The 20,372-nt window shown below is 42.6% G+C and overlaps 1 protein-coding gene across 2 annotated transcripts in view; it reads left to right on the forward strand.

Moving 5' to 3' along the window:
* The window catches only part of rb1cc1 (RB1-inducible coiled-coil 1), a 195,511-nt gene that overhangs the window by 84,935 nt on the left and 90,204 nt on the right, over window positions 1-20,372 (forward strand). For both annotated transcript variants that reach the window (XM_078540524.1, XM_078540525.1), the window contains exons 14-15: window positions 413-2,325; window positions 19,099-19,264. In XM_078540524.1, coding sequence (XP_078396650.1) covers window positions 413-2,325; window positions 19,099-19,264 — 2,079 coding nt within the window. The remainder of the gene's footprint in view (window positions 1-412; window positions 2,326-19,098; window positions 19,265-20,372) is intronic.

A 20,372-nucleotide genomic window follows, 5' to 3' on the forward strand; every position in this document is an offset into this window, starting at 1 on the left:
TTTTTGACACCACTGCTGTTTATAGCCATGGAAAAATTAAGTCAGGTTGACTTTTCCATCCACCAAAGGAAAACTATGCTTTTGACACTTGTTGAAATTTGATGGGGTTGCACATGGGTAGTCAAGTCTATTTTTTTTTAGCTCCAACAAAGTTAAGAGTTGAATAATTAGGTGGAAGAGGCAAATAGCGATGGAGTGAAGATGGAGTAAAGGATGGTGGAAAGTGGGTTTGGGAGATTGAGAAGGGTGTGCGTGCAGTGTAGTATGGTGTGAGTGGGGAAAGGGAGGAGGATGAAGGAAAAGCGAGAGTGGAGGGGAATTGGGATAGGGTACACAGTTATTTTACAAAATTACAGCTAATTTGCAACTGGTATGAAACTACTGTTTCACTGATGCCTTTCTTTTTTTACAGGTGTCCCTTGATCAACCCACTTTAACAACAGTAACAACACACAGGCTGGAAAGCACAATCGGAACTAAAACTACCTCTTCCAGAGCCACATCTACACTTAGCCTTCAGGGACCAATCTGTCCACCTGCTAACGTTCCTGCCTCATTAGAAGAGCTGTCTCCTGATAGTATTGATGCCCATACATTTGATTTTGAAACTATTCCTCATCCAAATTTAGAACAAGTTCTCAAACAAGGATCTATAGATATGGACTCGTTGGCAGAAAGTCCGGAGTCTGATTTTGTGTCAGCTGTAAACGAATTTATGATTGAGGAGAACTCAACCTCACCCAACTTAAACAGTGATCCACAAAGTCCTGAAATGATGCTTGAATCATTATATTCTTCAGTTATTAATGCAATTGATAATAGACGTATGCAGGATACAACTTTTGGTGCAAATGAGGACTCTAAACATGTTGCAACTCTAAAAGTGCATATAGAAAAATACAGGCTTGTCACTGAAATGTCTCAGTTGCATTTTATAAACATTAAAAAAGACCTTAACCATTTCAGAGCACTTGTTCAGAAAGAGCAGTGTGATTTTAGTAGTTCTATGAAAAATGTAAGTGAAGAATTGAGAAGTATAATAGAAACTGTAAAATGTAGGGTTGAGGCAGGAGCAAAGGAAAATTATCAACAAAGATTAGAGATTTTAAGGAAGGATTATGAAGATCAAATAGACAAATGGAATGTTGAGGCAGTAGCTGCTCATCAAAATGTAGAAAAGTTGAAAAAGGATTTGTTGGAGCTTGAAAATTGTATAAAACAGAAGGATCATGAGATTGCTACGACAAGGACTAAAAATGAAACTCTCTTGTGTTTACAAATTAGTAAAGATAAAGAAATACATGACTTGATGGAAGATAGAAAAAAACAAGAGACAGAAATCCAAGAACTCAGACAATCGAAAGCAAGTTTATTAGAAGAATTAAACAGACTTAACATCAAGGCTGATCAGAAGATGGAGTGCTTAAGAGAAGAACTTCAGAATCTTGAACAAAGTCATCTGAAGGATCTTGAAGATAACCTGAAAGCCAGGCATCAACAGGAAATGGAAAAGTTGATGGCTGATCACTGTAGTCAGCAAGAACAAATCTTGAGGGAAAATGAAACAAGGCTAGATCATGTGCAACAGTCCCTTACATTAAAGCTCCAGGAGCGAGAACAAGAACTGAATGAACTTAAATTTAAAGTATCTGAACTTTCTGACTTTAGATGTAAGCTGGAAGTTGACTTGGCTTTGAAGGAAGCCGAAACTGAGGAAATAAAGCAGCGTTTAAAAGAGAATCAAGTCCAACAAGAGGAAATCACAAAATGTCAGGTTATGAAAGAAACAGAGAAATATAGCGAAGAGATAACTGACTTGAAACACCAGCTTCAGCTAAAAATTGAGGAGTACAAGGTAGGGCTTGCAGAAGAAAGAACACTAATGACCATAGAAAAAGATCGGTGCATTTCTGAGTTGTTAAACAGGCAAGAAGAAGAGAAGTCCCTACTTAAATCAGAGCTAAGTCAATGGGATGTAATGAGACAGCAAGCACTTGATGTGGAAGCAACATTAAAGGGACAAGTTGAAGAGCTCAGCACTAAGTTGGAAGAATGTTTGAAAACAGTAGAAACCCAAAAGGAGGAAATAGTGTCTGAAAAACAAAGAATTGTCTTTGAAATGGAAGCAAAATATAAAGCTACTATTCATGGTCTTCAGGAGGAGAAGGAACAACTACTCAACAGTTTAAGCCAGGAGAGAGAGAAATTTGTTGCAAATAAAATGCATGAGGATTGTGAACAAAAAAGACAAGCTCTTGAGCAAGAGTTGCAAATAAAAAATCAACAACTTGAAAGTCAATTTGAAGAACGAAATAGAGCTGAGAGGTATGTGAAGTTCCTATGTCTTTATCAGTCTTCTCTTAAGTGAGTGATAAGTCTTGAGATATCTTAAGATTTATTTCCCCTTTTATTTTTTCATTCTTCATCCACTACTCAATATTCTTTAGATCCCACTTACTTTCCCATTAGAAAAGCAAAAACAAATTTATTTCAATTATTTTTCAGTGCAACTGCTAATACTCTTCTCTCAAGTACTAATAAGCAATTGTGGAGATACTGACATAACTTAGTGTGCCTATATGATTAGTATGTTACATATAATTGCTGCTGTCCTCTCCTCCAATCAGCAGTGCTTCCTATATAGAAGTGAGTACCTAAGGTCTGGGTTTATCAAATGTTGGACGTTTATTTCCTCCTGTGTTCCGGTTTTCTTTAACAAGAGCATGGGGGTGCCGGGGCTGATGGTTAGAACCATGTTTATTTGGCTTAGGAAAGTTTACTTCTGCGATACTGCTCTCTATTAGACCACATAAAACAAACATTTTATTTCTGGTTGTGATTTTTGCTTGTATCTTTCATAAGTGAAGGACTCTTCCACAGAGACACAGAAAAGGTACAACAGGAGTCATATTCCCACTAGGGTCACAGTAGAACCAGCTTGCTCAAAATGAGGTCCTGTTTCCTTGACCCATCTGGAGGCATCCTTCGATATGTCTCGGCAAGGGTGAACACAACGGTAGTCGTCTGCTGTATGACATAATGCTGCACAGAGGATTGGAGCTCGTGCAAGAGAAAGGTAGATAGTGCCCTGCATCCTAATATGCTGCAAGTGTCAACAGTACACCTTGTTGCCAGAAAAGCCTGTGACGGCCTCGTCCAGGCATACTATACCTGAGAAGTTTGCTTGCAGTATTGAAAGGTTCCCATCACACATCCTTATGCAGCAACCCCCACCGCCCCCCCTCTCTCTCCCCCCATGACTGAGTAAATCACATAAACCGAGGAATGAACACAAGAGGGCAATGGTTGTGATTGAGTATTTGTGCTATCACTTGGGATGGAGATTAGAGGAGGAGGCTGAAGAGAAAAGAATAAGGAATACAGCAAGGTGCCTCAGTCAGAGGAGTGCGGTGCAGGAGAATGCTAGGAAGGTGAGAGAATGGTAGCTACCAGCTGAGAGTTGTAGGACACCCATCTTGCTGGACATCATGAGGTCAGTAAACCTTTTGCAGAATGAGACCCAGATCCTGGGCACAATACTTTGGGTGCTGACAACCTCTGCAGCTTGCTGCCACATTCCTGAATGGTGAGGGAATGTGGGAACTGATGGACTTCTATGCGATCCACATTAACCACATCTGCAGTAGGTGTTTGTGTCTTTTGGAACTTCGACTCAGAGTTGATGAACTGGAGTTTCGTACACTGCAATGCATCAAAAAGGGAGAATATTACCTGGATCAGATCCCGCATGTTACAACTGCTACACATCACCTGCCCTACCGTCTTGATTGTGTTTTATTTAACAAATGTTACCTGGACGCCATGTTCCAAAAGGTAGTTACATCCAGTAGGCTAGGTACTTTGAATTTCATCCGTGGCTAGGGACAAGAGGGTGTGACTATGATTGAGGAACCTCACGCACCTGCAGTTGTCCAAGAGAATTGAGGTTCTTCCAACTTGTGTGGATGAGAGCAGGGAAGGCAGGGAGGATGAGCAAACCAACCACGGCACTGTGGTGCAAGGGACCATTCAAGTGATGGGAGTTAAAAGTGACAGTTGTAGTAGAATACAGACTCGTTAGGAAGAATAGGTATGGTTCTCTGCATCTGAGATTGAGGGTCCAGAAGGCTGCGTTATCTACCCAGTGCCTGGGTTAAGGACATCTCCTTGAGACTGGAGAAGAACTTGGAGTGGTAGGGGAAGGATCCAGTTGTTGTGATCCACGTAGATACCAACGATATTGATAGAACTAAGAAAGAGGTTTTACTAAGGGAATATGAGCAGATAGGGGCTAAATTAAAAATGGGAACCACAGAGGTGATAATTTCTGGGTTACCACCTGAGCCACAAGCAAATTGGCATTGGATAACTAAGATCAGAGTATTGAATATGTGGCTAATGATATTGGTAATGATAATCGGAGTATGATGGGACAGGGCAGAGTGTACAAACTTTGCACCAGCAAAAAAGATCAGAATTGGTAACAAGACAGAATTAAAGCTCTATATCTGAATGCTTGCAACATTCGTAACAAGATGGATGAATTGATAGCCCAAATAGAAATAAATGAGTATGATATGATAGACGTCACAAGGGAAATTAGGTTTGGGCAATAAATGCTCGCTTAGCCAGCAATCCCCACATTCCATGAATGAATACATTTTTTAAAAGGAAAAAGAGGTAGGGTAGCTCTATTAAAAGAAGGATGAGATTAGTACAATAGTGAGAAATGATCTTGGTTCAGAAAATGTAGAATCAGTTTGGATGTAGATGAGAAATAGAAAAGGGAAGAGGGAGCAGTTTATAGGATCCTCAACAGTAGCTGCACAGTAGTGTATACATGGAGAAACAATGCGGGCCTGCAATAAGACTTTTATCTTAACATTGATTGGATAGACCAAATTGGCAAACATAGCCTGGAGAATGGGTTCATAGTGTATACAGACAGATTTTCAGAATGATAAACATTCTGGAACCTAGCAGGGTATAGGCTATTTATTGGACCTGGTAACGTGTACTGAGTCAGGATTAATGAAAGATTTCATAGTAAAACATCCTCTAGCCAAGAGTGATTATAAAATTATACAATTTCACATTCAGTTTGAGATTGAGGAATGTAACTCCATAACTGGTGACAGTGAAATAGTGTTTGACAAAGTTACTAGAGTTCTTTGAGGATTTAACAAGCAGGATGGATAAAGGGGAATCAGTAGATGTGGTGCATTTGGAATTCTAAAAGGTATTCAGTAAGATGCCACAGTAAATGTTACTGCACAACCTTATTAGCTTATTATATTGGGGGTGATTTAATGCCATGGATAGGACTGTCTAGCTATCAGGAAACAGTTGGGATAGATGGGTCATTTTCACAATGGCAATCTGTAACTGAGTGCCACAAGGATCAGTGCTGGGGCCTAAATTATTTACAATCTATATTAATGACTTTGATGAAGGGACCAATTATTTTTAGGGGGAGGCAGTGGCCTAATGGTATTGTCACTGGACTAGTAATCCAGAGACTCAAAGTAGTGCTCTGGGGACCTGGGTTCAAGTCCCACCACAGCAGATGGTGGAATTTGAATTCAATAAAGATCTGGAATTAAAAGGGTAATGATGACCGTGAATTGATTGTTATAAAAACCCATCTGGTTCACTAATGTCCCTTGGGAAGGAAATCTACCATCCTTACCTGGTCTAGCCCACATCTGTCTCCAGACCCACAGCAATGCCCTCTGAAATAGTCTAGCAAGCCACTCAGTTGTATCAATCCACTTAAAAAGTCTAAAAGGAATGGAACCAGATGGCCCACCCGTCATCAGCCTAGGCACCAGGAACGACAATGGCAAACTGTCGACCCTGCGAAGTTCTCCTTAGTAACATCTGGGGGCTAATGCCAAAATTGGGAGAGTGCCTCACAAACTAGTCATACTCACGGAAACATATCTTACAGACAATGTCCCAGACACAATCATCAGTACCCTAGCAGAGGTGGCAGCACAGTGGTATATAGTCGAGAGGAAGTTGCCCTAGGAATCCTCAACACCAATTCTGGACCCCATGAAGCCTCATGGCATCAGCTCAAACATGGGCAAGGAAACCTCCTGCTGATTACCATGTACCGCCACCAAACCCTCACCCCTCCAACCAAACCCTAGCTGATGAATCAGTGCTCCTCCTGGAGGAAGCACTGAGGGTGGCAAGGGTGCAGATTGTACTCTGGGTAGGGGACTTCAATGTCCATCACCATAAGAACATAAGAAATAGGAACAGGAGTAGACCATTTGGATCCTCGAGCCTGCTCCGCCATTCGATAAGATCATGGCTGATCATCTTGTGTTTTGAATTCCACAGTCACACCTATTCCCGATAACCTTTGATTCCCTTGCCAAACATGAATCTATCTACCTGTGCCTTAAAAATATTCAGTGACCCCGCCTCCACTGCCTTCTGAGTCAGAGAGTTCCAAAGTCTCTCAATTCTCAGAAAAAAAAAATTCTCCTCATGTCTGTCCTAAAAGGGCGAGCCCTAATTTTAAAACGGTGCCCCTAGTTCTGGATTTACCCACAAGAGGAAACATCCTTTTCATGTCCACCTTGTCAAGGCCGTTCAGGATCTTGTATACTTCAATCAAATTACCCCTCACTCTTGTAAACTCCAATGGAAGCAAGCCCAGTCTGTCCAACCTTTCCTCATAAGACAAACCACTCATTCCAGGTATCAGTTTAGTAAACCTCCTCTGAACCGCCTCCAATGCATTTACATCCTTCCTTAAATAAGGAGACCAAAACTGTACGCAGTATTAGAGGTGACGTCTTACCAATGCCCTGTATAACTCAAGCATAACATCCTTACTTTTATGTTCAAACCCTCTTGTAATTCCATTAGCCGCCTTAATTACTTGCTCTGCCTGCATATTAACTTTTTGTGACTCGTACTAGAACACCTAGATCCTTCTACACCTCAGAATTATGCATCCGCTCTCAATTTAAGTAATACCCTGCTTTTTTGTTCTTCTTGCCAAAAGTGAACAACTTCACATTTTCCCACATTAAACTCCAGATCTTTGCCCACTCACTCAACCTATCTATATCTGCCTGCAACCGCCTCATGTCTTCTTCACAACATACTTTCCTACCTATCTTTGTGTCATCTACAAATTTAGCTACCATGCCTTCAGTCCCCTCATCTAGGTCATTGATGTAAATTATAAAAAGTTGAGGCCCCTGCACAGACCCCTGTGGTACTCGGCTTGTCACATCCTACCAATCTGAAAAAGACCCATTTATGCATGCTCTCTGCTTTCTGCCAGCCAGCCAATCTTCTGTCCATGCCGATACGTTACCCCTACATCATGCACTTTTATTTTCTGTAATAATCTTTGATGTGGCACCTTACCGAATGCCTTCTTGAAATCCAGGTACAACACATCTATAGGCTCCCCTTTATCCACAGTGCATGTTCCTTCAAAAAACGCCAGTAAATTGGTTAAACATGATTTTCCTTTCACAAAACCATGCTGACTCTTCCCGATTGCCTTGAACGTTTCTAAGTGCTGAGCTATAACCTTAATGATTGATCCTAACAACTTCCCCACAACAGACATCAAGCTAATTGGCCTATAGTTTCCTGTTTTCTGTCTCCCTCCCTCCTTGAATAGAGGGATTTTATTTCCTACTTTCCAGTCTGATGGAACCTTTCCACAATAAAACAAATTTTGGAAAATTAACACCAGCGCATCGACTACCTCATTAGCCACCTATTTTAAGACCCTAGGATGTAGTTCATCAGGAGCCGGCCCGCAACTCCATCAATTTGGTTAGCATTGTTTCCCTAGTGAGTTCAATTTCACCAAGTTCCTCTCTCCCTTTCTCCTGATTTGCAGCTATTACTGGAATGTTTTTTGTATCCTCTACAGTGAACACTGAAGCAAAATATTTGTTCCACCATTTCCTTATTATCTACTATAACTCCGCTGTCACTCTCTAGAGGACCAACACTCACTTTACTTCTCTTCTCCTATTTAAAAACCTGTAGAAACTCTTGCTGTTTGCTTTTACATTTCTAGCTAGCATACGCTCATACTCTAATTTCTTTTTCCTGGTTAACCTTTTAGTCATTCTTTGCCGTTCTTTATATTCTAACCAATCATTAGCCCTGCCATTCACCTTTGAAGAGTTTTATGCTTTTTCCTTAAGTTTGATGCTTTCCTTAACTTCTTAGTTAACTACGGATGATGGGTCCTCCACTTAGAATTTTTCTTTATAATAAGAATGTACTTATTCTCAATACTCTGAAATATCCCCTTAAATGTCTGCCACTGCTTCTCTATTGATCTGTCCTCTAGCCTAGTTTCCCAGTTTACACAGCTAGCTCAGCTTTCATGCCCACATAATTGCCCTTATTTAAGTTTAAGATACTAGTCTTAGACCCACTCTTCTCCCTTTCAATCATTTTGTGGTCGCTGCTACCTAGGGCTGCCTTTACTCTGAGGTCATTAATTAATCCTGTCACATTACACAATACCAAGTCTAATATAACCTGCTCTTTGGTTGGTTTCAGAACATGCTGCTCTAAGAAACTATCTCAAAAGCATTCTAAGAACTCCTCATCCAGGCTACTACTACCAATCTGATTTTTTCCAGTTTATAGGTAGATTAAAATCACCCATGATTATGGATGCCAGAAGAGTGGCTCAGTAACACCACCACATACTGAGCTGGCCGAGTCCTGAAAGAAATAGCTGCTAGACTGGTTCTGTGGCAGGTGGTGAGGGAACTAACAAGAGGGAAAAACATACTTGACCTCATCCTCTCCAGTCTGCCTGCTGCAGTGACATCTGTCCATGACAGTATCAGTAGGAGTGAGCACCGCACAGTCCTTATGGTGACATCGTCCCATCTTCACATTGAGGATACCCTCCATTGTGTTGTGTGGCACTACCACCGTGCTAAATGGGATAGATTTCGAACAGATCTATCAACTCAAGACTGAGCAACAATGAGGCTCTGTGGGGCAGCAGCAGAATTGTACTCACCCACAATCTGTAACCTCATGGCCCGGCATATCCCCCACTCTACCATTATCACCAAGCCAGGGGATCAACCCTGATTCAATGAAGAGTGCAGGAGGGCATGCCAGAAGTAGCACCAGGCATATGTAAAGTTGTATCAACCTCATGAAGGACTACTTGTATGCCAAATAGCATAAGCAGCAAGTGATAGACAGAGCTAAGCGATCCCACCACCAACAGATCAGATCTAAGCTCTGCAGTCCTGCCACATCCATTCGTAAATGGTGGTGGACAATGAAGCAACTCACTGGAGGAGGCTCCACAAATATTCCCATCCTCAATGATGGGGGAAGCCCAGCACAACAGTGCAAAAGATAAGGCTGAAACATTTGCAACAATCTTCAGCCAGAATTGCTGAGTGGATGATCCATCTCTGCTTCCTCTGGAGGTCCCCAGCATCACAAATGTAAGTCTGCAGGCAATTCGGTTCACTTCACGTGATATTAAGACGGCTGAAGGCTCTAGATACTGCAAAGGCTATGGGCCCTGACAATATTCCGGTAATAGTACTGAAGACTTGTGCTCCAGAACTTGGCGTGCCCCTAGCCAAGCTGTTCCGGTACAGCTACAACACAGGCATCTACACGACCATGTGGAAAATTGCCCAGGTATGTCCCGTTCAGAAAAAGCAGGACAACTCCAACTCGGCCATTTACTGCCCCATCAGTCTAGTCTCAATCATCAGTAGAGTGATGAAGGGATCATCAACAGTGCTATCAAGCAGCAACTGCTTAGCAATGACCTGCTCACTGACGCTCAATTTGGGTTCCGCCAGGGCCACTCAGCTCCTGACCTCATTATAGCCTTAGTTCAAACATGGACAAATGAGCTGAACTCCCGAGGTGAGGTGAGAATGATTGCCCTTGACATCAGGCAGCATTTGATTGAGTATGGCATCAAGGAGCCTTAGCAAAACTGGAGTCGATGGGAATTGGGAAAAACTCTCCACTGGTTGGAGTCATACCAAGCACAAAGGAAGATGGTTATGGTTGTTGGAGGTCAATCACCTCAGTCTCAGGACATCCCTGCAGGAGTTCCTCAGGGTAGTGCCTTCAGCCCAACCATCTTCAGCTGCTTCATCAATGACCTTCCTTCCATCATAAGGTCAGAGGTGGGGATATTGGCTGATGATTGCACAATTGTGCAGCACCATTCACTCAGATATTGAAGCAATCCATGTCCAAATGCAGCAAGACCTGGACAATTTCCAGGCTTGGGCTGACAAGTGGCAAGTAACATCCGTGCCATGCAAGTGCCAGTCAATGACCATCTCCAACCAGAAAGAATCTAACCATTGCCCCTTGACATTCAAAGGTATTACTATCGCTGATTCCCTCACTATCAACATCCTGGGGATTACCATTGAACAGAAACTGAACTGGACTAGTCATATAAATACTGTGGCTGCAAGAGCAGGTCACAGGCTAGGAATCTTGCAGCGAGTGCCCCACCACCTGACTCCCCAAAGCTTGTCCACCATCTACAAGAAACAAGTCAGGAATTTGATGGAATACTCTCCACTTGCCTGGAGTGGTGCAGTTCCAACACTCTAGAAGCTCGACTCCAGCCAGGACAAAGCAGCCCATTTGATTAGCATCCCTTCCACAGACATTCACTCCCTCCACCACAGCAGCAGCAGCGTGTACCATGTACAAGATGCACTGCAGGAATTCACCAAGGCTCCTTAGACAGGACCTTCCAAACCCCACGGCCAGTACTACCTCGAAGGACAAGGGCAGCAGACATGGGAACACCACCATCTGGAAGTTCCTCTCCAAGCCGCTCACCACCTTGACTTGGAAATATATTGCCGTTGCTGGGTCAAAGTCCTGGAACTCCCTCTCTCACAGCACTGTGGGTGCACCTACACTACATGGACTACAGCGGTTCAAGAAGACAGCTCACCACCACCTTCTCAAGGGCAATTAGGGATAGGCAACAAGCTGGCCCAGCCAGCAACACCCACATCCCATCAATGAATAATTTTAAAAAATTGCTGATGATACGTAGATAGATAGGTAAGCAAGTTGGGGAGAATATGAAGAGTCTGGAAAGGATTATGGAAAGGTTCCATGAGTGAGCAAAAAGTTGGCAGATGGACCATAATGTGGGAAAAATAGGTTGTTTACTTTGGCACAAAGAACAGGAGAACAGAATATTATTTAAATGGAGAGAGGGACTGCAGAATGCTGCAATACAGAGGGATCTGGGTGTCCTTGTACATGAATCACAAAGTCAGCTTACAGATACAGCAAGTAATGAGGAAGACAAATGGAATGTTGGCCTTCATTACAAGGGGGATGGAGTATAAAAGTAGAGAAGCCTTGCAACAACTGTACAGGGCATTGGTGAGATCACATCTAGAGCACTGTGTAGAAGGCTTAGTCTCCTTATTTAAGGAGTGACATCCTTGCACTGGAAGCAGTTCAGAGAAGGTTCGTTAGGTTGATTCCTGAGATGAGGGCTTATGAGAAAAGGTTGAGCATGTTGGGCTTACATTCATTGGAGTTCAGAAGAATGAGAGATGATCTTATTGAAACACAAGATTCTGAGAGGACTTTACAGGGTAGATGCTAAGAGGATATTTCCACTCAGGGATCTAGAACTAGGGGCACAATTTTAAAATGAATCTCCCATTTAAGATGGAAATGATGAGGAATTTCTGCTCTGAGGGTCATTAGTGTTTGGAATTCTCTTCCCCAGCAGCAGTGGAGGCTGGGTCATTGATTATATTCAAGGTTGAGTTAGATTTTTGATTGACAAGAGTTGACGGTTATGGGGACAGGCAGGAAAGTGGAATCTATGTTACAATCAGATCAGCCATGATTTTATTGAATGGCAGCGTAGTCCCCAGGGGGCCAAATAACCTACTCCTCCAATTTCTTGTACTTATTAATTGTTGCGTGTACATGGGAAGTTCCCCTTTCAGCATTCCGAAGAGACCGTTCCCTCTGTGACACCCTGGTCTGCTCCTCAATTACACCAACCATCCTGTGCCCTTCCCACCACACCTTTCCATGCAAACGCAAGACATGTAACATCTTCCCATTTACCTCTTCTTACAGTCTAAAGACCTCGAACGCTCCCTCCAGATGAAGCAGTGATATATGTGTACTTCTTTCAATTTAATATACTGTATTTGCTGCTCACATTGCGGTCTCCTTTACACTGAGGAGACCAAATGCAGATTGTGACTGCTTTGCAGAACACCTCAGTTCAGTTCACAGGCATGGCCCTGAGCCCCTGGTGGCCTGTCATTTTAATTCCCCACCTTGCTCTCACACTGACATCTCTGCCCTTGGCTTGCTGCACTGCTCCAGTGAAACTCAACGCAAGTTTGAGGAATAGCACCTCATCTTTTGATTAGACACCTTACAGCCTCCCAGACTCAACATTGTGTTCAACAATTTCAGACTGTCAACTCTGTCCCCCTACTGTGAATGTTTTAGTTTTTCTCTTATTTTTGCTTTCAGACAGTGAGACACCCTGCTCTATGTGCATCTTTTGTTTCATTGTTTTCGTGCCCCATTACCATTCCCTGTAAGACTAACTCTTCTGTCATTCAATTGCCTCTGTCTTCCACTTGATAACAGATTCCTTCGTCCTTGTCCCATCTGCCCCTTGCTCAAAACCTATTACACTTCTAACTTTTCCCAGTTCTGATGAAAGGTCATCAACCTGAAAAGTTAACTCTGTTTCCCTCTCTAGATGCAGCCTGACATGCTGAGTATTTCCAACATTTCCAGCTTTAATCTCTTATTTCCAGTATATGCAGTATTTTGCTTTTCAATTTGCATTTATATGTTGCCTTATCTCCAGAGGTACTTTCCAGAAGCTTAACTGAACATAATTTGACACCGAGCCACAAGATTAGAATAGGTGATAAGAGTTTTAAAGAGGGTCTTAAGAAGGAGAGAAAGGAAGAGAGATATAGGGAGGGAACTTCAGAGCTTTTGAATAAGGAAGTCTTGCTACAGTTGTATAGGTGAGATCACACCTCCAAATAGTGTTGCTTTGCCTCCATATTTAAGGAAGGATATAGTTGCATTATAGTTGCCAGTACGGCAAAGGTTCACTAGAACGCCTAGACAAGTTGTTCCAGTATAGCTACAATACTGGCACCTACCCGATGATATGGAAAATTGCCCAAGTATAGCCTATCCACAAGCAGCTAGACAAATCCAAACCAGCTAATTGCCACCCTATCCGCCTACTTGCCATCATCAGCAAAGTGATGGAACGGCTGATCAACAGTGCTATCAAGTGACACTTACTCAGCAATAACCTACTCACTGACGCTCAGTTTGGATTCTGCCAGGGTGGTTCAGCTTCTGACCTCATTACAGCCTTGGCCCAATCATGGACAAAAGAGCTGAACTCGAGGTGAGGTGATTGTGCCTGCACTCGATATCAAGACCACATTTGACTGTGTGGCATCAAGGCGCCCTAGCAAAACTGGAGTCAGTGAGAATCAGGGGGAAATTGCTCCAGTGTTTGGAGTCCTACCTGGCACAAAGGAAGATGGTTGTGGTTGTTGAAGGTCAATCATCTCAGTTCCAAGACATTGCTGCAAGAGTTCCTCAGGGTTGTGCCCTAGACCCAACCATCTTCAGCTGCTTTATCAATGACCTTCCCTCCATCATAAGGTCAGATGTGGAGATCTTTGTTGATGATTGCACAATGCCCAACACTATTCGTAGCTCCTCAGGTACCAAAGCAGTCAGTGTCCATTTTCAGCAAGACCTGGATAGCATTCAAACTTGGGCTGACAAGTGGCAAGTAACATTTGTACCACAAAAGTGGAAGGCAATGACCATTTCCAACAAGAGAGAATCTAACCATCTCCCCTTGACATTCAATGGCATTATCATCACTGAATCCCTCATTATCAACCTCCTGGGAGTCACCATTGACCAGAAATTGAACTGGACCAGCTGCATAAATACATTGGCTACAAGAGCAGGCCAGAGACTGGGAATTCTGTGATGAGTAACTTGCCTCCTGACTCTCCAAAGCCTGTCCACCATCTACAAGGCCCAAGTCAGGGATATAATGGAGTACTCTCCACTTGCCTGGATGAACATAGCACCAACAACACTCGAGGAACTTGACTATCCAGGACAAAGCAGCCCGCTTGTTTGGCATCCCATCCAACAACTTAAACATTTACTCCCCTCACCACCAATGCACAGTGGCAGCAGTGAGTATCATCTACAAGATGAACTGCAGCAACTCACCAAGGCTCCTTTGATAGTATCTTCCAAACCCTCAACCTCTACCGCCTAAAAGGACAAGTGCAGCAGATGCATGGGAACACCTCCACCTGCAAGTTCCCCTCCAAGCCACACAATATCTTGACTTGAACTATATCGCCATTCCTTCACTGTTGCTGGGTCAAAATCCTGGAACTCCCTAACAGTACTGTGGGTGTACCTACACCAGATGTACTGCAGTGGTTCAAAAGGTGACTCACCACCAGCTTCTCGAGGACAGTTAGGGATGGGCAATAAATGCTGGTCTAGTGAAAGGGAAAAAAAGGATTGGTCCTTGGGATGAGAGATTTGCTCTTTGATAGGCCAAGTACTTTGAGTCTGTATTCTTTGGAGTTTAGAAGAATGAAAGGTGACCTAATTGAAACATACAAAATTGTGAAGGAGCTTGACAAGATAGATGCAGAGGTTATTTCTGCTGGCTGGGGAACCTAGAACATGTGGACACAATCTCAGGATAAGGAACTGACTATATAGGACTGAGATGAGAAGAAATTTCTTCACTTAAGGGGTTGTGCACCTTTGTAATTCTCTCCCCCAGAAGTTTGTGGATGCGCCATTGTTGAATAGATTTAAGGCTGAAATAGATTTTTGATCTCTCAAGGGAATCGAGCGATACGGGCAGCAGGCAGATGTGGAGAGTGATGCTGGGATGTCTTTTTCCCTTTTCTCCTCACCTCTTGATTGCTCACAACAAGATCTGCGTTTTCGAGGGTGTGTTTTAAACCTTTTGAGCGTTGTAACTTTTATTAACACGAAGCAGGCTTTTGTATAAGTTTAACGGTTTATACACACACCCCGAAATGTAAGTGCAATTGAAAATCACTCGCTCCCAACTCATAAATGGTTTATCATTTTGAATGTCTTTTCAAGGGAGGGTATTCCACCCATGGTCATTTACATTTTAAGAACTTTCCAGAGACCCATGTTAATTCTTTGCAGAAATCACAGGTCACCTGACCCTTGGCGGCCATTTCACAGCACGTTGTCTACTATTTTTTTAAAGTCAATTTCAGAAAGTCCACATTGCAATAAGTCTACACATTGAAAGTTAGGAATATGATAGCTTGGCAAAGCATGACAAGTTGGAGATCAGCCATGATCATACTGAATGGTGGAGCTTGCTTGACAGGCTGTATGGTCTACACCTCTTATATTTATCATGCTCTTATGTTCCTAAAGACGAGGTCTCTAAATGGTTGGAGACCACACGTACCCCAGAGGACATGCTGCAGGATTTCTCAGCAGTCCCAACGCAAGGACTCCATGGGAATTGCCCTGGAAGTTTCAACTTACCCCCTGTTTTCCCAGACCCTCTGATAAAGTCTCCATTGAGTTAAGAGTTGAAAAATTCAGAGGGTTCCGAACTACGTAGCTGGATAGTAACCCAGGAAATATTAAACAGAGAAAAAAGTGTAACTCCTGGGTAACTGTACAACTGACACTGCTGACTCTCCACTGCGCCCCCCCCCCCCCCCCCCCCCCCCCCCCCTGGACGCACCACACCCTGCAACCCTCCGCCCATGGCCCTCCCACGGGCCCTCCGGCGCCCCTCCCCCCCCAGCCCACTAATAAGCTATTTAAGCTTTAATAAGCTATTTAATATATAGCTATTAAAGCTATAATAAGCGTTTCAGTGTTTTAGTGAATGAACACATGCCAAAATATGGCAGCTAGTGCTGTAAAAAAGCGGCATGGCTTGGCTTGGCTTCCCCTGACTTTCCTACATTATGAGGAAGGATTCCGAGAACAGGTATGCTCTGCCTTTCTGAAGCGGAGGCCTGTTTCGTAAGTCCAGGCCAGAGATGCAGAACTCAATTTTCGTGTTTAAAAAAAAAGTAGGTGCGGAGCAGCAATCTGACGATGATTGCTACTACTTGGAAGATTTAGCCCTAGGATCCTAAAGGTGCAGCCACCAGTAATGTAGCGATTAAAATCAATGATGTGTAAGAGCCAGGATTAGAGGAGCACAGAGATCTGAGGGTTGTAGGGCTGGAAGAGGTTGCATTGATATGAAGGGTGAGACCATGAAGCAATTTGAAAACGAGGCTGAGAATTTGGGGGAGACTGTGGCATAGTGGTAATGTCACTGGACTAGTAATCCGGAGGCCCAGGCTTATTGCTCATGGGGCATGGTTTCAAATCACACAATGAAGGCTGGTGGAATTTAAACTCCATTAATATTTCTGGAATTTTGAGCTGTCTCAGTAATGGTGACCATGAAACACTCATCGATTGTTGTGCAAACCTAACTGGTTCGCCAATGCCCTTTTAGGGAAGGAAATATGCTATCCTTACCTGGTCTGGCCTACATGTGACTCCAGATCCACAGTAATGTAGTTGACTCTTAACTGCCATCTGAAATGGCTGAGCAAATCACTCAATTTAAGTGCAATTAAGGATGGGCAACAAACGTTGGCCTTGTATGTGACACTCGCGTTCCAGTTATTTAACTAACATTAATTAATTAACATTATCAATTAACATTGGCCCCTGGATAGCAGTGCCTCGATGTACTAGGCACCAAGTACAAGCACTAGGATGATGGATGACAGGACATGGTGCATGTTGAAATGTGTCAAAATTTTATATCAGTTCTTGTTTATGGACGGTGGAAGGTGGGTGACTGTCTAAAAGAGAATTGGAACAGACAAGTCCAGAGATGAAGTTATGTTTGAGGATTCCAGCAACAGATGAGCTAAGTTATACTTAAAATAGATTTCCTTGTATCTGGCTTTTATTTTTCTGGTTTATAGATACAATTCATGACCCGATGAAAAGAAAGAAGAATATAGGGAAGCAAAGACAATGAAAGATTTGCATTTATGTAACACCTTTCACGACATCAGGATATCCCAAAATGCTTTCCAGCCAATGAATTACTTTTTGAAGTATAATGTAGCAAACGTGGCAGCCAATTTGTACACAGCAAGACCCTACAAGCAATAGTGTGATAATGACCTGATTTTTTTTTTTACTCAGAATTGGTTGAAGGAAAAATATTGACCAAGATACTGGGGCAGAATTCCTTGCTCTTCAAAGTAGTGCTATTGAAACTTTTACATGCATCTAAGAGCATAGACAAGACCTCACTTTAATGTTTCATCTGAAAGATGACACCTCTGACATTGCAGCACTCCCTCTACTGCACTAAAGTGTCAGCTTAGATTTTGTGCTAATACTGACTCTGACGAGAGTGTTATCGGTAAGCCATGACTGACACTGCTAGGGACTAATTTCGAGATCAAATATGTGGTGTACGTAAAAGACCACTCAGATTTAGATAGTTCTTGTCGCATCCTTAGAGTGTCCCAAAGCACTTATAATGAATTGCTTTTGAAATGTAGCCACTGTTGTTTTGTAAACAAACATGGCAGGTAATTTGCATGCAGCAAGGTTTGGCAAACAATAATGAGATAAAGGACCAGATAATCTGTTTGGTTCCAATTTCCACCCCTCCATCATTTTCACATGGTCCATCTCTGACACTTCCCTTCCCTTCCTTGACCTCTCTGTCTCAATTTCTGGTGGTAGACTGTCCACCAATATTCATTACATATTCAGATATTCAATATTCATTACATATTCAGATCATTACATATTCAGATCTTGTAGAATTTAGCTAAACTATGTTTTTGGGTTGAAACTTTTATAGAATTGTTTAACTTAGTGCAGCAGAACCCATGAACAGGCTGCAACTGTTCATAGTATTTTGAACAAGTAGCCTTGAGCTGAAGGGCCTCGTTCCATTCCCCCTTTGCATCACCTTAGGCACATTACATGAATGCTTTGTACTTTCCTGATTTATCTACAAGTTTCAAATGCAAACAAAGTGCAAATACTCTATATAAAAAAAATTAAAGCAAAACTCTCCAGATGCTGGAAATCTGAAATAAAAACAAAAGACTGGAAAAACCCAGCAGGTCTGGCAGCATCTGTGAAGTAAGAAATGGAGTTAACGTTTCGAGTCTGTATGACTCCTCTTCAGCTCTGCAGAAGTCATACGGACTCGAAACATTAATTCTGTTTCTCGCTCCACAGATGCTGACAGACCTGCTGAATTTTTCCAGCATTTTTTTGTTTAGTGCAACTGCTCTCCCTTTCAGGGTAAAACCCAGTTCTTCTCCAGAGGAGGATTCTAAACAGTTGAGCAAATTAACCGGACAGTCCAGGATATGGAGGCTTTGGCGCTGCTATGGTCCAAACTGTAAAAATATGTTGGCCTTTGGGAATTTACGTTTTGCACTTCTTTTGTATATTATTGTTCATAAGGTTTGTAAAAGTTGAATGTATAGGAAAAATGTTCAATTGTTTAGCTTGTATGTAATCCTTTCTCTTTGAAACTGAACCACTACACACACAGCCACCTCCTGGAGTCGTCTTTCAATATTTTAACCTGTTGTAACTTGTGGATGTTGTGGCTCTTGCTTTTCTCACAGTCTTTGTTTTTTTTCTTCCAAAGAACTAAAGACATGATTTCCTCAAACTGTTGTGTACATCACCTGATGTGTATATGATGCAAGTTTCTATGATTCATAAAGGAACAGTTTTTTTTTGTAGAATTATGATGTTGGGCTCCATTTATGGAATGAGAAGCACTATATCTAAAGTCAAGCAATGTAGGTTAACAAGAAAATAAATTACACTTTGGGAAACAGAAATGTGATAAGTCTAATAATGGTTCTCCAAACAGACTTTATGAATTTTACTTTTTGCCCCATAGTTGCTGCTTCATGTTTAAAAAATATTTTAATACAGGGAAGTTCCACTTTCATCTGCATCAATGAGTTGGAGTCCTCCACCTAGTGCTATTGCTGACCTTACAGGGAAATTTCAAGAAGAGAAGGCTAACCTACTAGACCAGCTAGAAAAAAGGAATGAAGAACTTCAAAGCCTTAAAACATCACTGATAGCTGAACAACAGGTAGATTTCCTAATGTTGTCTATTTTATAAATTCTATTTTTTGTTATATAAAATTGTTTTATTTTAAAGTCTTAGTTCTAAGTTCATAAGGTGTCAGCCATGACACAATTGATAATACTATCACCCAGAGTCAGAATGTTGTAGGTTCAAGTCCCAATTCAAGGATATAAGCCCAAAATATAGGCTGGCACTCCAATTTAGTAAAATGAAGTTGTGCTGCACTATCAGATGTACTGGGTGGAACTTGGTGTTTGCGACGCAGGTCCCGCCCACTGGTTGGAGAACCAGTGGGAAACCTGCATGGCTTCTGTGGGGGAGGCCTGACTGAATTAACTGGCCACGTCAGGGCTTTCCTGGAATTTAGAATCCCAGGGATGGAAATCCCCATGATCTGCTGACCAATCAGAGACCAACAGCTCTCCATTGCCAGCATCACCACCAGGAACACTGGCTGCTGCCGGTAATTCTCTAAGGACTTCACCAGGGATCCTGCTGGATCCCTAGACTCAGGTGAGTGAAGGTGATGTGAGGGTTGCGGGAGAGGGGTTCAGGGAGTGGAAGAGGGGTGGCTTTCATTGACCATCCCTGTTGCTGGGTCCCTTGATCGGGCACTGTGCATGTGAAAGACAGACCCCTTCTAGAAGGTCACTTGTATTTAATCCCTGAGCCACCACTAAATCCCAGTGGGCTCTGGGATGATTACGTCAATTGGTTTGATAATGAGCCAAACTGACGTCTCACTGTAAGTGGGTGAGTTTCCCACATTGGCCCGCTCCTGCCTGCAAAGTTAATTGCAGGAGGTTTCCCCGTCACCGGGAGCCTGGCGTGCAGCCTTTCCCATGACTAAGTGAGCCTGGCTGTCCTGTTTCCTGCTGCGACAGACTGGATTAAATTTTGCCTGCTGTCTTTCAGATCAGCTGTTAAACCAAGGCCACATCTGCCCTCAGATGGATATAAAAGGTCCTAGAGCACTATTTTAAAGAAGAGCATAGGAATTATCACCTGAATTCCTGCTGATATTTATCCCTGAGCAGCGTAGTAAAACAGCATTTGTGCATTGTGACATTTCTGTTTCTGGGACCTTGCTGTGCTCCAGGTTTTCCTACAT

The sequence above is a fragment of the Cetorhinus maximus genome, chromosome 4 (genome assembly GCF_964194155.1).
Source record: "Cetorhinus maximus chromosome 4, sCetMax3.hap1.1, whole genome shotgun sequence".
NCBI classification, from domain to species: Eukaryota; Metazoa; Chordata; class Chondrichthyes; order Lamniformes; family Cetorhinidae; genus Cetorhinus; species Cetorhinus maximus.